Source organism: Ascaphus truei, chromosome 21 (assembly GCF_040206685.1).
Source record: "Ascaphus truei isolate aAscTru1 chromosome 21, aAscTru1.hap1, whole genome shotgun sequence".
Classification (NCBI taxonomy): Eukaryota; Metazoa; Chordata; class Amphibia; order Anura; family Ascaphidae; genus Ascaphus; species Ascaphus truei.
Window position 1 is genome coordinate 18833572 of NC_134503.1, and position 17962 is coordinate 18851533.

General features: G+C 46.1%; 1 protein-coding gene across 3 annotated transcripts in view; it reads right to left on the reverse strand.

Moving 5' to 3' along the window:
- LOC142472277 (uncharacterized) overlaps window positions 1-17962 on the reverse strand; it is a 114028-nt gene that overhangs the window by 46710 nt on the left and 49356 nt on the right. For all 3 annotated transcript variants that reach the window (XM_075579244.1, XM_075579242.1, XM_075579243.1), the window contains one exon: window positions 12104-12379. In XM_075579244.1, coding sequence (XP_075435359.1) covers window positions 12104-12379 — 276 coding nt within the window. The remainder of the gene's footprint in view (window positions 1-12103; window positions 12380-17962) is intronic.

Genomic DNA, 17962 nt, shown 5'->3' on the forward strand with positions numbered 1-17962 from the left:
GACGAGGATTTTCAGTGCAAGACCTGATCAGGAGGAGTATAAAGTGAAACTAAAAGTCCTGTGTTAAACACACCTCTTTAAAGAAGTATATGGGTAGTTCTGTGACTGATACGAAACACCGCATATGCCCTGACCGGCCTTAACTCCTTGCAGACGCACTTACAGTACTTACCTGATCCTATACGTGATCCTATACCATTGCTAAGCTGACTATTAAAGGTTAATATATTTTTTCCCTTGTCTGGAGTTGCACTTTATTGTATGCGAAGATCCGTGTTACCAGTGTATTTCTGGATTTATTTTTATATCCTAATATGTTTAAAACAGCTCTGTCAAGAGGTCAAGCTGATGCTGACCGGAGACCCTGAAACAGTCATAAACCCTGCTCCGCCGTGTCACCGTCCTGCTTCGCCGTGTCACCATCCTGCTCCGCCGGGTCACACTCCTGCCCCCTCGGGTCACACTCCTGCCCAGTGGTGGGATTCAGAAATTTTAGCAACCGGTTCTCTCTCACCTCATTTTTATCTTTAAAATCCAATGTGCTGCTTTGTAGATAGAAGCGTTTAAATATTAAGCGTCGGGAGGTTAACATGGGCGCTTTACACAGAGCCCAGAGCAGATCTACAAGCAGCCTGCAGAAGCCAGAGACTAGGAAAGGCATGAGTTTTAAGACTAAAAATAAATAAGTGAAAAATCACCATCATCAGCTCTCCCCATCATCATCATCATCATCATCATCATCATCCTCTCCACCTCATCATCAACAGCTTCTCCCCCAGTCCCTCTCATCATCATCACCATATCACCCCCATTCCCCCTCATCACATCTTCCCCAGCCTCCCCTCACATCTCCCCCAGCCCCCCTCACCTCTCTGCCAGCCTCCCTTACACCTCACATCTCTCCCAAACCCCCTCAAATCTCACATCTCTCCCAGACCCCCTCACATCTCTCCCAGCCCCCCTCACATCTCACCCCAGCCCCCCTCATATCTCCCCCAGCCCCCCTCACATCTCCCCCAGCCCCCCTCACATCTCCCCCAGCCCCCCTCACATCTCTCCCAGCCTCCCCGACACCTCATATCTCTCCCAAACCCCCTCAAATCTCACATCTCCCCCTCAAATCTCACATCTCTCCCAGCCCCCCTTCCATCTCCTCTAGCCTGTCAAGAGGTCAAGCTGATGCTGACTGGAGACCCTGAAACCATAAACCCTGCTTAGTCGTGTCACACTCCTGCTCCGTTGTGTCACACTCCTGCTCCGTCGTGTCACCGCCCTGCTCCACCGTCTGCCCCCCCGGGTCACACTCCTGCCCCCTCGGGTCACACTGCTGCCCAGTGGTGGGATTCAGAAATTTTACCAACCGGTTCTCACCTTACCGCCCTTTCACAGTGAAAAATCAGCAGCAGCTTCTCCACCTCATCATCATCATCAACAGCTTCTCCCCCAGTCCCTCTCATTATCATCACCATATCTCCCCCATTCCCCCTCATCACATCTCCCCCAGCCCCCCCTCACATCTCCCCCAGCCCCCCTCATCTCTCTCCCAGCCCCCCTCATCTCTCTCCCAGCCCCCCTCACATCTCACATCTCCCCCAGCCCCCCTCACATCTCCCCCAGCCCCCCTCACATCTCCCCCAGCCCCCCTCACATCTCTCCCAGCCCCCCTTACATCTCTCCCAGTCCTCCCCCCCGCCCCATCCTCCATGCCTATATGGGTGGCCACAGGCACAGGGAGGGCTCCCTCGGCTTAAAATATTAGCTGGTAGTAGAATCTCGAGTCGCGCGGGAGCAGCAGGAGGTGAGGAGCGCTCTATAATAGCAGCAGACACCGGAAGTTCCGTGTCAGACTGCTAGATGGCGCACCTCCCCTGCAGTCCTGCTCTGACTCTCACTCAAGTAATTCTACTACCAGCTAATACTTTAAGCCTGCCGCATACCATCTCCCGCCGCCGCATACCATCTCCCGCCGCCGCATACCATCTCCCGCCGACTGTTAAGCACCGCTTCGGTGAACTTCAGAAATCCTAGGAACAGGTTCGCACGAACCGGTGCGAACCGGCTGAATCCCACCACTGCTCCTGCCCCCCCCGTGACACACTCCTGCCCCCTCGTGTAAGTTGTTTGAATGATCCTTGCACTGACTTAGTAAGTAAAGTGTACCTATTTGTATGTGCCAAATGTTGGAGGATCTGTAATTATTACATGTTTGTTAGGCTGGGGCCATAGAGGGGGTAGCAGGGCTGAGGCGCGCTGACGCTGAGGCTCGCCTGCTGAAATCTGCGCGATTTCATGCCCATGCAGGTGAGCCAGCAGGCGCGATCGGAGGCGGGGGGAGACTGAGGGAGGCGGGGCAGTGATGTCGCTGGGCCAATCGCCCGCGACGCACCGACGTCAACGTCATGGCGCCGTGACGTTGACGCTGCTCCGTGCTGATTTGATGTTTTCAGCCGACAGCGCTCTGAAAAACAGCTTGGCTGTCGGCTGAAAAATCCAGCGCCTCAGCACGCCTGCGGACGCTCGCGTGAGCCCCCTCTAAAGACATCCTCGTGGAGGATGCAGGGGCTCAGTGCGGAGCGTCCGCACGGCTCAGCGCGGCCTGTCCTTCTATGGACTCGGCCTTACCCAAATCTGACACCTATTTCAGGGGTGCGCAAACTATTCGTGCTGCCCCCACCCCCCTGCCTACTCCCCCGGTGCTCACGCCCCCCCTACCTTCCTTTCCGGCGGTCATGTGACGTCACGCCATGACCCCGTGGCATCATGATGCCGCGTTGCCATGGCGACGCGTCACTGAAGACCCATCTAGCAACACGTAAGTAAGTTACAGAGGCATCACGCCTCCCTTGGCATTTAATTTAAATGCCGTGGGGAAGAATGCGGGACCTCTGTAACCGCCCGCGCCACCCCAGCAAAATCTCCCGCCCCCCAGTTTGCGCACCGCTGCCCCACTGCATAAGCATTTGTCATTTCTTTTTTTTAAGTGAGACTTGGGAGGGGGTTGATTTCTTCTGGCTGCTCCCTGATGTGTGATGTCACTGTGTGATGTCACTGTGGGTTAGGCAATAGCTTGGACTGCCAGAGTCCTCCCCCCTTATCCTTATTGGTTCTCTGATAATGAGGGGAGGGGGATAAGGGTGAAGAGAGCACTTGGTTTGACAAACACTTCCCCATTCAGAGGCCTTAGGCTGAGGCCCAGTACCTCCGCTGCATGCGCGCCCGCGAGACTGGCGGCGCGTGCAGCCGATTCCCCGGTCTGCAGGGAGCTGCAGACCAAAAGACAGGGGGGGGGGGTGTGACGGGGGAGGGGTGTGACGGGGGAGGGGGGGGTGTGACGGGGGAGGGGGGGGTAGCGGCACCTGGCAGGTTCGCCCTCATTGGCTGAATCGCCAGGGGGAGTGGCTTAGCGCTTCGTCGCGACTCCTGATCACAATTCTCTTGCGAGCAGGTGTCACTGTCGGCAGAGCGCAGCGCCCCCCCCTCGCAGCGGTGCCCGGTCCCATTGTGCAGCGGCTATTGTCCCTGCAGCGTCCCCAACAGCGGGCGCTGAAGTAGCCAGCGGGGACCAGGCCTAAGAAATTCAACTGGTCAATTATGTGTGTTTGTGCCTGTAATAGAAACGCGCTGACTTTTACCAGTAAGACTCCATTCAAATCAATGTAATGTCAATGCTAAAAAAAAAAGGCAAAAAGCAACTTGAGATAAATAAATAGGACAATTGGGGTCTTGCCAAGGGTCACTCCCTCTATTTTTCACCCCTTCAGTGCTAGAGGATCTGTAATCCATTGCAAAGCAACATGTCAAAGCCATTTCCAGCAGCAGATGGGTTAACCTCAGCGGCTGAACATAATATTTTTTTAAAGATACTAAGTAGCAGAACTTTGAACAAGACAAACCTGCACAGCAACATATCTTCTAATATTTCCCAAATAGGACTATCTAACATCACAGAAAATCAGTGAGAGTTGAAATGTCTGCGCTAAAAAATAAATAGTGATACTTTATTTGGCGTGCTGTTATATGCAGCAGTGGTGGGTACGACTTGTATTGTGTCTATTGTTCTGTGTAAAGCACAGTTTGCCCGTTTGGTTCAATTTATTTATAAAATGTGTTACCAGGAAGTAATGCAGTATTCCTAGATTTTCCAAAGGCTTTTGACACAGTTGATCATGCTATCCTGCTTAACAAACTCCAGAGCTCTGGAATAGGGAAACATGCTTTAAACTGGTTTCAGTCCTACCTATCAGGAAGATCCCAACATGTGTCCATCTCAGGCTCTAACTCCAACCCCCTGGATATCACCTGTGGTGTCCCGCAAGGCTCTGTTCTGGGGCCCCTACTCTTCTCAGTGTTCATTAATGATCTTCCCACAGCTTGTAAGGAAGCCTCAATACACATGTATGCAGATGACACAATCCTGTATGCACACAGCCATAGCCTCTCTGACCTTCAACACATACTTCAGTCTGATTTTTTGAGTCTCGAAAACTGGATTTCCCAAAACAAACTGTTTTTAAACACTGACAAGACTGTAACAATGGTATTTGGGACCAAGACTAAATTTGTAAAGCTTCCAGTGACTGAGCTCCTGATTAGAACCAACGCTAAAACCACCCTAACACCTGTCACTAGTTTTAAATACCTGGGCTTATGGTTTGACTCCCACTTAACATTCGGGATGCACATTGATACCCTGACAACCAAGACCTATGCCAAACTAGGGGTACTTTACAGGAACAAATCCTCCCTAAGTCTCCTGGTCAGAAAGCGTATTGCACAGCAGATGCTAATGCCAATTATTGACTATGGAGACATAGTATATGGCTCGGCTCCTCAAACCCACCTTAGCAAACTTGACACCCTCTACAATTCAATTTGTCGTTTTGTTCTCCAATGCAACTACAACACACATCACTGCGAAATGCTCAAAGAACTAGATTGGTCATCACTAGAGTCTAGGCACAAAGTTCACCTTTCCTGTCTCACCCTCAAATACTTTCTGGGCAAGCTACCCAGCTACCTGAACAAGCTCCTCACCCCTACCACATGCAGCACTTATCACCTGAGATCAGACTCCAAAAGACTATTCATGGTCCCAAGACTCAACAAAGTATCCGGACGTTCCTCCTTCTCCTTCCGTGCACCCCAAAACTGGAACAACCTACCAGAGACTCTCACATCCACCACCAGCTTAAGTTCTTTCAAATCTAAGGCTGTCTCACACTTTAATCTGGTCTGTAACTGTTACATACGCTCATAATATATATTTTCTTTAACTGTGCACGCAATGTCTTGTATATAATGTATACCCTGTTCATTTATGTAACTGTACTTGTAACCATGTATTATTTTGTTTTATTCTGTGCCCAGGACATACTTGAAAACGAGAGGTAACTCTCAATGTATTACTTCCTGGTAAAATATTTTATAAATAAATAAATAACACATTGAGAGTTACCTCTCGTTTTCACGTATGTCCTGGGCACAGAGTTATGATAACAATACATGCTTACATTAAAAGAACTGTCAATTCACAGACCTTTCATGGACATTAGGCTGCGGTCCCAGTCATCACTGTGACACGCGCGCCCGGCGGGGAGGCGGCACGTGCACAGCGCTAACCGGTATTTGCTGTCTTCAGGAGAGAGGGAGCTTGCGACGGGAGGAGGTGTGGTCGGGGATTTGCGGGGGCGTGGTCATCACGTCACGCGGCTGCTTCGCCCTCATTGGGTGAACCGCCAGCGGGGGCGTGGCCACGCCTCCTTCGCAAGGTCTAAACTCAATTTCATTGAGTTTAAAAAAAACTTGCAGTACGGCTCGGCTGCACCTTCAGCGGGAAGGTGAGTACTGGGCCCAGCCGCACAGCGAACGCCGAGGCGTGCGCTGCGGCAGTTACTGGGACCGCAGCCTTAGTAATGTCTTTATTTATATAGCGCCATAAATGTACATAGCGCTTCACAGTAGTAATACATGTGGTAATCAAATAAATAACAGATAATATAAATAACAGATCATGGGAATAAGTGCTTTAGACATAAAAGTAACATTAAGGAAGAGGAGACCCTGCCCCGAGGAGCTTACAGTCTAATTGGTAGGTAGGGAGAACGTACAGAGACAGTAGGAGGGAGTTCTGGTAAGTGCGTCTGCAGGGGGCCAAGCTTTATGTATCATGTGTTCAGAATATCCACAGTGCTATTCATATGCTTCTTTAAGCAAGTGTGTCTTAAGGTGGGTCTTAAAGGTGGATAGAGAGGGTGCTAGTCGGGTACTGAGGGGCAGGGCATTCCAGAGGTGCGGGGCAGTCAGTGGAAAAGGTTTAAGGTGGGAGAAGGCTTTAGATACAAAGGGGGTAGAAAGAAGACATCCTTGAGAAGAACGCAAGAGTCTGGATGGTGCATAACGAGAAATTAGGGCTGAGATGTAAGGAGGGGCAGAAGAGTGTCAAGCTTTAAAAGTGAGGAGAAGAATGGAGTGTGAGAGAATGGAAATTCAGAGTTGTAAAATTCAATGAGAGCGGCTTTAGTAGGGGCTCCTGCACACTTCCGCAAGCGCGCGGAAGTGTAGGTCTTAGAAATTTTTTAGATTTTCACGCTCATGGGAGCGCAGGGCCGGTCACGTGAACGGTTCGCCCAATGAGGGCGAACCAGCTCCGTGACTTCACAGGCCCCCACCCCGACACGCCCCGGACGGCGCGCGGTCTAAGGCTAGGGAAAGCACCCACTTTCCCTCAGCCTCAGCACGCCTCCGCCCGGCTGGATTCACCGTGGACGCAGCCTAAAGGGTTCCCTGTAATGTTTTGGTCATTTGAAAATTTTATCAAATTCAGAAGACTTTACAATGCATCTGATCTCAGACACGCTATTAGAGAGCGTTGGGGTCCCTTACAATACATCTGATCTCAGACACTATTAGAGAGGGTTTGGGTTCCTTACAATGCATCTGATCTCAGACGCGCTATTAGGAAGAGCTGGGGTCCCTTACAATACTTTTGATCTCAGACGCGCTTAGAGAGTGTTGGGGTTTCTTACAATGTATCTGATGACAGGCATGCTATTAAGGATGGTTGGGGGTTCCTCAGAACTTCACAAGGGTTCCTTAACCAGAAAAAGGTTGGAAATCACTGTTGTAGTATCTGGGACGGGAACTCCCCTATTGATCAATACAGTAGGCCAGGGGTGCGCAAACTGGGGGGCACGACCCGGGGGAGGGGGGGGGCTCGGGCGGTTGCAGATGCGCGCTTCCCAAGGCATTTCATGACGGGGGATCGCGTGAGGCCTCTGCAACTCTCAACTTACTGGGATTCAGAAGCGTGGTGACGTGTCACCATGGGACCATGTGACGTCTCATGACCCGTCGCCATGGCAACGTGACGTCACCTGAACCAGCAGCGTCATTTGACACCAGAAAACAATTTTGGGGGAGGGGGGGGAGGCCCGAGCACCGAATGGATCAGGCAGGGGGGGGCCCAGCGCCGATAGTTTGCGCAACCCTGCAGTAGGCTACGGGCCAGAAAGGTAGTAGCCTTGCTGGAAACACAGGGGTTAATTCTGTAACATTAACCACTTCTATTCCAGAGGGAAATAAATTACCCTGCGACAATGGACCGTTAACCCTCCAAAGTCTGTGTAACTGATTTTCTGTGAGTCAATGCTTTGGAGTCACTCTCACTCATTTTTAGCACCCGTTGGGATGTATTCAGTAAAATGCAATAGTAATGCAATAGTGCTGATCGGGCTACAATTAATAACTCGATTAAGCGTGGTAAAAAAAATCGGTGAGACTGACTCCAAAAACAGCACGACAGTGAAAATCAATGAGAGCTGACAAGTCTGTTGCATATCCCTCCAGCACTGAAAGGGTTAACAATATTCTGCTCCATTAAACCCCCTCTAGGACAATGCAGTTTGGTGCCAGAGCCTGAATGGGGGGCTGTGGAGGGGGGGAGGGAGTATATTGTTTGTGCTGCAGACTGCAGTGTGAGAATTCACAGGCAGTGGGTTTCAATGCAAAGGGAAGATCCCCACTCCCTCCCAAAGACCCCCCTCCTGGTAACTGGAGACAAGATTACATTTTGTGTATTGTCTCATGTCTTCTAATTGACTGATTCTCTGAAATGTGCAGTTCACCCCATGTGATCTATTTTGAAAGCGAACTCCAAGTGCCGCCCCTTAAAGCAGCAATACGGGTTAACTTTAAAAAAATATGTACCTATTTATTACAGGGTGGAAAACCAGGGGGTCTCTGGACATGAACCCCATTAATATCAGGGTTGAGGACCCTGTGCTTGCAGAGATACTTACCTCCATAATCATCTCTTGAGTCTAGGCGCAAAGTTCATCTTTCCTGTCTTGCCTTCTAATACTTTCTGGGCAAGCTACCAGTCTACCTGAACAAGCTCCTCACCCCTACCACATGCAGCACTTATCATCTGAGATCTGACTTCAAAAGTCTGTTCAGGGTCCCAAGGTTCAGCAAAGTATCCGGCCGTTCCTCCTTCTCTTACTGTGCACCCCAGAACTGCAACAATCTACCGGAGACTCTCACAGCCGCCACCAGTCTAAGTTCTTTCAAAACTAAAGCTGTCTCACATTTTAATCTGGTCTGTAACAGTTACATACGCCTATAACATATATTATCTCTTACTGTGCATGCTATGTCTTGTATATAATGTATAACCCTGTTCACTTATGTAACTGTACTTGTAACCATGTATTATTTGTCATAACTCTGTGCCCAGGACATACTTGAAATCGAGAGGTAACTCTCAATGTATTACTTCCTGGTAAAACATTTTATAAATAAATAGTAGGTGCCACTATCTCTGCACAGTTTAAAGGTCCACGGTCACGCGGGCCAATAGGAAGACGCACAGGGTGACATCACGGCTTCCTATTGGCCCACTGGATGTGGGACATTTAAAGCCGCCATTAAACTGTGCTGCAGCTGGGAAATCCTGAACACCTGACCTGTTGGGGGGTGGGGGAGGGCTTGAGTTGAACTGGAATTGAGCCCCCCTGCGCTAACTAATACATTACATATTTTCAACATATTTTCAACATTACAGGTTGTTCTAAGTTGATGTTTTACACGTACGTGTATCCACATATCGGTCCAAACTTTGAACTTTCTCAAGTGAGGTGCAGTCCCAACCAGAGCGGAGGGAGACGTTCAAAATATGTGCGAGTGTAGGGATTAGAGTGGAAGCAGGAGGATTGGGGAGAACGTCGAAACGTCGATCTGTAACAAACAAACCCTAATTTCTATTTGATGCAAGTCAGCGAGGGTGCTCACGTCTGTGTCTACAGTGTTTTCTCTATCTTGTGCTCACAGCAGCCCCACCAATGAGGTTGTTATTACTTTACACATATGGAGGTTGACATAGTATTTTATTTTCTTCCCTTAGGGCGCTTGAGGAAACCTACAAGGTTGTGAAAGTTCTGTATACAGATGTAGCCAGTCTTACTGTGCCTGCCAGCGAGACCCAAATGGCGAAAAACATGGCGCTCGGGGAGCCCATTTATTTCCATGGGACCTCTTCTAGAGCTAATCCTCCTGGGCCGCTATCATGTGACCGTGCGTATTTGAGGCACAGGGAACAGTTAGACCGGTTTTATCTGTTCTATAATTTTATCCACCCTCTCTTGACGTCACTCCCTCTCTTCTCTCTGCTCCTCTACTGACCCAGACAACCTTGTCATGAACTACAACTCTGCCCTATGATCTTCTCTTGATCTACATATCCCTGTTCTTCTCTGCCGTTCTTGCCCTTCTATCCCCAGAGCTGTGCCAACCATGCTCCGCTCCTGCACTTGTTCCTCTGAATGCCTCTGGAGGAAATTTCATACAAGGATTTAGTTCATTACAAATGTATCCTATTGTAACTCTACCCTATCCCAGGCTAAACACAACTACTTTTCTTCACTAGTCAACACTCACAAGTCTAACGCATGCCTTCATTTCTCTGTCTAACACTCTACTCGGATCCCCATCTGTTAGCTGTTTTTCTTCCTCCATTTCACCTTAGGATGTTGTTGAATATTTCAATGCCAAGGTGTATTCCATTTGTCAATGCATCCACTTGATGCTGCTGCATTCCTTCTCCTCCCTCTACCACTTGCCCTCTTGGCCCCATTCCCTCCCATCTTCTCCAACATGTATGTTAAACTCTAATCCCTACACTCACACATATTTTCAACTCCTCCCTCAGCTCTGGTAACTTTTCAACCTCCTTCAAACATGCAGCAGTTAATCCTATACTCCAAAATAGCAAGCTTCACCCTACCTGTCTTTAACTAGCACCCTGTCTCCCTCCTGTCTTTTGCCTCTAAACTCCTTGAAAGACTTTTATTCTTTTGCTTGCTCTTTAACTTATATTCTCTCCTAGACCCTCTACAATATGGATGCCGCACTGCTCACTTCACTGAGATAGCCTTCCCCAAAATAACTAATGACCTTCATGCTACCAAAGACCACGGTCATTATACCCTGCTTATATTACTCCACCTCCCTGCTACTTTTGATACTGTAACCATCCTCTTCTCCATCACATTCTCCATACTTTTGTTATCCGTAACAGAGCTCTATTCTGCATTTCCCCTTACCTCTCCCATCGTACTTTCAAGTGTTCACCAACACCTCCTTCTCCTTTGTCGATCTCTGGCCGTACACCAAGGGTCTGTCCTGGGTCCTCTTCTCTTTGCTCTCTACATTCTCTCTTTATGTAACCTGATCACATATTTTGGGTTCTAATATCACCTCTATGCCAACGGCACAAATTCACTTTTCAACACCTGACCCTAAACCTGCTGTCCAGACCAAAGTCTTTGACTGTCTCTCTGCGGTATCATCATGGATGGCCCTCCACTGACTTAAAGACTGTCGCAATACTGTTAAAACTAACACAGACCCTCATTCTCTACCGTCTCAACTATTGTAACCTTCTACTCTCTGGCCTTCCTGCCTCTCGCCTTTCTCCCTTACAATCTATCCTAAATGCTGGTGCTAGAATCACATCATTTTCTCCTAAATGTCAGTCTCAGCTTCTCTCCTGCTGAAATCCCTCTGCTGGCTTCCTAATAAATCCTGTATTGCTTAGAAAATTCTCCTCTTTTTAAGACAATACCCCGCTACCCATGGTTTGTGCACCCCTGATTTAAAGCATCTGCCCTCTCCCTCCCCCCCCTCTTTTCCTTTTTATTTCCATGGGCCCCAGGAGTTAATCCTCATTTGTTCAGCTCCAGCGACCCCTTTGTTTCTGAGACACATACAGATGTAGCAAGACGGTCTCTGGAGCCGCGGTTGAAAAAGCTTACAGTCGCTGCTCCGGAGATAGTGCTTCTGGATCACCCCCTCCCGATAATCCTCCAGAACCATGGCCGAAAACAGTAAGTCTCGCTACATCTGTACCAGTAAAAGTAGCGTAGGGTTTCCTAGTTTTTAAACCTCCTGCATAACGCAGGCTTCTTATTGGCTTACTTGACATGGGAAATTGAAATCGCCATTGTGTTGACAAGGTGTAAAAGTTAAGACAAAGTAAAGGTAGATAAGGTATCATAGTCAGATACTCAGATAGGAACAACTGCTAGCGGATGAAAAATCTCAGAGCTTCCACTGTTATTTGTTTTCCTCTGTGTTCAGGAAGGACCCCAAGTTGTGGGGTTCGAAGACTAAGCAGTGGAATTATTAGGGACCCCATCCCAATCCTAGGCTTGGGAATGTAAATTATGCAAAAGATACACATTTTTGGAAGAATGTATCCTCAGAATAAAAGCAGAACGAGGTCCCTGCAAAGTACTGAGAGTGGTTACAAAATACTTATTTCAGTAGTTTTCAATTTTGCATTATCATGTTTGTTCATCTACTGTTCAATCCTAATTTGTGATGTGTCTGGGGGATTCATAGGGAGAGGGTTGAAAAAGCGACTGGAGAAAGTTTAAGCACAAATCAAAATAAATGTAATCAACCAAGAAGATCCAACATTAAGGCTGCTACAATCAGCCTTTGTCAATTTATGCAAGAATAGTAACCAGTTCAGAGCCAGACAGTTCTGCAACCCCCCTGCGAAATAATCTACATCCCAAAAGACAAATTGTACAGTCATTCTCACCTTGTTTGCCAAAGACAGGTAAGGGTTTTCGATCACTGAAGGTCTTGTCTGGTTCTGGTTCCTTGCTGCCTCCTGGTTTCCACCGTGACTCTGTTCTGACATTATCCGAAGCTGGTGCTGCTCCGGAAGGCAGGACATTCATCTCAAAGAAGCCGGGGTTGGTGATGTTCCCAGCTGGGTTGTACTGTCCCACCACAAAGAAAAGCCCATTGCCATCGGTGGCCAACCCCACACCAACCTCCCTGGAGTCCTTCCAGATGACCTGCGTGAAGTGACCTGTGAGATTCAGAAGAGAAGACAGAGGGTCATATTGGCCAACACATTTATTTAATCAGGGAAGTTTCCTTATATTTATTGATCAAATATATTACATTTTCTAGTTTTCCCCATAGAAAAGAAATGTCTAAAAGCCAATTACGAAGCTTTATCAGAGGCAATACCTGGACAACTAACTATTTATGGTGAATAACATTTGGATTTTACCAGTAGGCTAAAATTATCCCTGTTAAAGCAGCAGTCCAAGCTGCTGTTTATTTTTTTTTTACATTTTTCCTCCTTTAATTTGTGCATCAATACAATTCACACAATGATAAGTAATTAGCTAAGTTGCCGATCGATCCATTCTCCTGTGATTGATTGGCGAAGATTTGGCTCGGGTGTTCACTAAATGGCTGTCAGCGCAGCAGAAGAGAACTAATGATGCAATGATGCAATGATGCAAAGTTCTGTGGGGAAGATCATGTGACCAGACAGTCACTAGATACAATTGGTGCACTGCTAGAGAGAGGGCAGGGCTCAAAAAGGGGTGTGCCAGAGCCTGTTTTAGAAGAGGAAGGGGATGTGACTTTGTAAATGGTTGCCATAGAAATAAAAATGCTTGTTACATTATAATATATTAAAAATGTCATTCAGAATTATTATTAATTTTTTTTGCTTTCTTTAAATGCTACAACTATTTTCTCCAAGTAACAGAACTGATTTATGAAAGAAAAAAAAAACACAAAAGTAGCATATTGCTTGGACTGCAGCTTTAACATACTGCAGTGGTCTCATTTCCCAACATACCACAGTAAGCTACATTGTGGCTATTTCTTCATGCAAGATGATATATGTGGCAATTATAGACCACTAACCTTGCATTCCTTGCCAATAGCACTTTGTATCCATTAACAAGTATATTACCCCTCTTAACACACTGGTTGCCAGAGTGGCCACATTTGTCCGCAGGAAAGCAGCAGTTTACTTAGTGTTGAGCCTCTGTATAACCCTATAGCCGTTTGCTAGTTCCACTTACAGCTCCATACCCTTCATTTGTGAAATGAACCACTCAATTTAAGGAAGGTACAGGTAGTCCTCGTTATCCAACGTTTCCCTTTACAACGAATGGCATATCCAACGCTTTACAATGCCTCCCTATGGGCCGTTTTTCGACGCCGGAATGCGTTATCCAACGCTCACCGCCACTGATTAACATGGGACTCACTTTACAGCGGTTTCACTATCCAACGCTACTTCCAGAACGGATTCCGTTGGATAACCGAGGACTGCCTGTATTCCTCATTTAAGACCATCAGTGACTATTCTATCACTGATCATCTAGAGATTATATAAAGCCTTTTCCCATTGCTTATATACTCTACTCTTATACTTGTGAATTACTATTTAATTAAACAGTCATACATGTCTTAACCCTACCTTATTAAATGTTATGCTTTAAATGGGTGGTGTGCAACAAAGTGAATTCTGCGCAACAGCATATCTCCTTATACCCTTCATTGTTCTTTGCTATTCACTAACAACTCACAGCTTTGCACCTTCCACTATCAATAGTTCGGCCATTTTTCTCACCCAGGTCTATTTAGTTGAGCATCAGAGTTGATCATCTCCTTCCCTTTCTGACCCCAGGCAGACGGACAGTAATTAGTGAGATAGATAGAGATGGAGAAGCGCTCAAATGCTAGGTATAATAACCAATGATAGCCAAAGCCAATGTCCAAGGATAATCCAGAAGCAATAATGATGAGTAAAAATAGTAGCTAGCAATATTGGGTAATAAGCCTCCTGAAGACAGGTAATGGGCAGGAATAACTCCCCCACGATCAGTCTCATTGGAAGTAACCCTGTAGCAATAAAGTACTCACAATTCCTTGGTTTGGGGCTGGCAGGATGTGCAGCTTCCAGTGAAGTGGAAAGGAGCGTACGATCCAACAGGAGCAGAGAGAGGAGAGGACACAATTAAAAAAATAAATAAACTTTATTGTGTCATGGACCTAAAATCCTTGATAAAGAACACACCAGCGTTCGAAACGCGTTGAGTTTTAGGTCCATGACACAATAAAGTTTATATTTTTTTGGAATTGGGTCCTTTCCTCTCTCTGCTCCTGTTGGATTGTGCGCTCCTTTCCACTTCCTGACAGTAATTAGTGATAAGGAAATGTGTCGAGGTTTTGAGGTCTTTAGATCTAATGGGTTCTATTTATCAAAAGTCTCTCTCTTGCAAACTGGGTCAGAACCGATTCCTTTATTAATGTGGTGAAGGTTTATTTTGCACCTGTCAGGAGACTTTGAGAAATCGAAGCTTCTTTCCCATAACATTTAGGGATCTTTCTTAAAGTTTATTTAATGCAACTCTACTGCAAACACACACTGGCCTATATACTAAGCATCACAATCTGCCTTTTAGGTGCACAATTGGCAAACGTAGATCTCATTTACACTGCACTTGTTTGCACCCATGTGCTAACCTGAGATGTTCATGTTGAGATGGTATCGGTAGCCCCACTGACACACAATGGGTTAATGTAACCATTGATATATTTAGTTATATTATTATCTTGTATATAGTAAATGTAATTAATGTCTGTAATTGTAATTTTTTTTATGTATGTAATGTGGTTATATTGGTCAAAACACTGATTTAGCTACATTTGGCTACTAGGGCTATTGGCCATTACTATAGAGAGGGATAGGGTTCCGACAGGGGGGGGGGGAGCCGAGACAAGCGCCCCGGCATCTGCAGGGGACTCAGCTGGCCAGAGGTGGAAGTTGGGCCAGGCCAGAGGTCAGGTCCAACTTCTGCGTTCGGCTGCCGGGCCTCTGATTGCCGCCGGAGCCTACCTCTCCCCCAGCTCCTGCGGGCCCCTCTCCCACGCCGGACCTCCCTCTCTCTTGCTGGTGCGCACCGAAGGCCGAGAGGCCCACAACAGCTGGGGAGAGCAGGGGCACCAGAGACCTCCGACCACCAGCAAGGTAGGTGGGCGTGTGAATGGGGCAGATTGGCCCATCGGGACACTGGGAAAATGCTCGGTGAACCGGTGGGTCCATGGGCTGGTGCCACAGCACGCCAGCAGCCCTGGCCCACAGCATGTCCGCGGTCGTGCCGCAGGGAGATGGGCTAACCTCTTGCTTGCCTTAGTGGTTAGTAGGGTAGTGTTAGGAAGCTATTAACCCCTTTGGTGCCTGTACTTTACATTACATTAGTAGTCGCAGACATCAAAGGGGTTAAAATTTAATCTGCCATAGGGTTAATACATTATTACATAACCAAACGGTGGTATAAGTATTTAACATTGCCCTCTCCTATTGCATGAGCTAACGGTAATTAACTCCTATTCTCGGTGGGAAAACTCCATATCACACCCTGTTCATTTTGAAAGCAATGTTGGGGACTTGGGCAATAACCTTAAGGTAAAAAAAGGCGTCATTTAATTGTTACCGGGTGCGATTATTAATTCCTATTTAATAGGGTTTGATGCATCTAGGTCTAAGCGCCAACCTGGTGTTTCACCAGTAGAGGGCGCAAAAGGACAATCTACAATACAATCACCCATACAGCAGCCTCATTATGGGGCATATGTATCAATTAAAAATCCCATTTTAATCACTAGGATGTTTTATTCGACCTGGTGCAATTTGTTTTGCCCGACAATTACACCACTTTTGCCTATATATATATATATATATATATATATATATATATATATATATATATATATATATATATATATATATATATATATATATATATATATATATATATATATATATATATATATATATATATATATATATATATAGGCAATATGCCAATCTTTTCATGGCAAATCTTGAACAAAGATTCCTAACTACATGCCTCCACAAACCCTACAAATACTACAGATTGATGACCTGTTTATAATATGGACAGAGGGTGAAGAAAACCTAAAACAATTCCACGAGTCCCTGAACTCATTCCATCCATCAATTAAACTCAAAATGAATTATTCGGCAAACCTAATAAACTTTCTAGATACTACAGTAACACTGAAAGATGGCAAAGTACACACATCTGTATACAAGAAACCAACTGACAGATGCAGTTACGTCCACAACTCCAGCTTTCATCCCACTCACACCAAACAAGGTATCATACACAGCAGGCTATAAGATATCACCGCATATGCTCTGACACTGAAGACAGAAACAGGCATCTCACAACCCTGACCGAATCGTTCAGCCAGAAGGGATACAAACCAAAGACCATTGCCAAAACTATTACATCTGCACTGAAAGCCCCACGAGAACACCTGCTACAATACAGACAGAAAGAACCTACCACACGCATACCACTAGTGACCACATACAACCCTACCCTAGATGGTATACGAAAAATTATCAAAGATCTGCAACCCATGCTGACAGAGGATGCGACATTAAAAGAAATCTTTCCCAAACCTCCCATTCTTGCATTCCGGCAACCACCAAACCTCAAACAAAAATTAGTCAGCAGAAAACTTCACAACGATTTGAAAGACATGGATAATGGCACAAAACCGTGCAGCAACAAACGCTGCAAACTCTGCAAACATATTTGCCAAGATCCCACAGCCAGTCACAACCATAGAACATTCAATGTTAAAGGATCATACAGCTGCACATCCAGGAATACAGTGTATATGATTCAGTGCAACAAATGTGACCAAGGTTGCTACATTGGGGAAACCAGCCAAAAACTACAAGGAAAAATGAATATGCACAGACACTCTATACTCCATCACGAAGAAGGAAGATACTGCTCACCTGTGGGGCATCACTTCTCACAACCAGATCATTCCATAAATTATTTAAAAATCAAAATCCTCAATGGAATGTTTAAAAGCACCCAAGAACGGAAAACATTTGAACTCAGAATGATAAGACTCTTTGACACCAAAACCAAAGGACTTAATGCGGACATGGGTTTTCTCACACCCTATCAAAATTGTTTGTAATTATCCTGCTTGCCTCAATTCTTATCCACACTTTCTCTCCCCCCCAGCATCCCTTCCCCTCCCCACCTTTCTTTGACACTGTCCCCTGGCTTCAAACACTGTTAACACCCTACCATATCTACAGCAAATATTTATGGGGGTTTTTTTTCCCCCTCTCACTACACTGTTTTAGCCATTGAATCCTTTGTATATCAGTACTGCTGACCTGAAGAAGAGAGGATAACTCTCGAAAGCTTGTCCTATGACATAAATTATTAGTCCAATAAAAAAAGGTATCACCTAATACTGAAGAACTCATTTATTCTGCACTATCGCAACTGGACTAACACGGCTATTTTCTGCTTTATATATATATATATATATATATATATATATATATATATATATATATATATGTATATATATATATATATATATATATATATATATATATATTGTGACAGAAACCAGGGGTTGGTAATAAACTCCATATACAGGGCTCCCAGGATACTGAACAGTTTCTGTCCTGTCTAAGCTGAACAGGGCAGCCTCGTGGTACAGGCACTCCATTCCACAGTTTGTCTGCTGCCTGTTTTCTGTCACCTGTCATGCTGATTAGAGTTCAGGTATA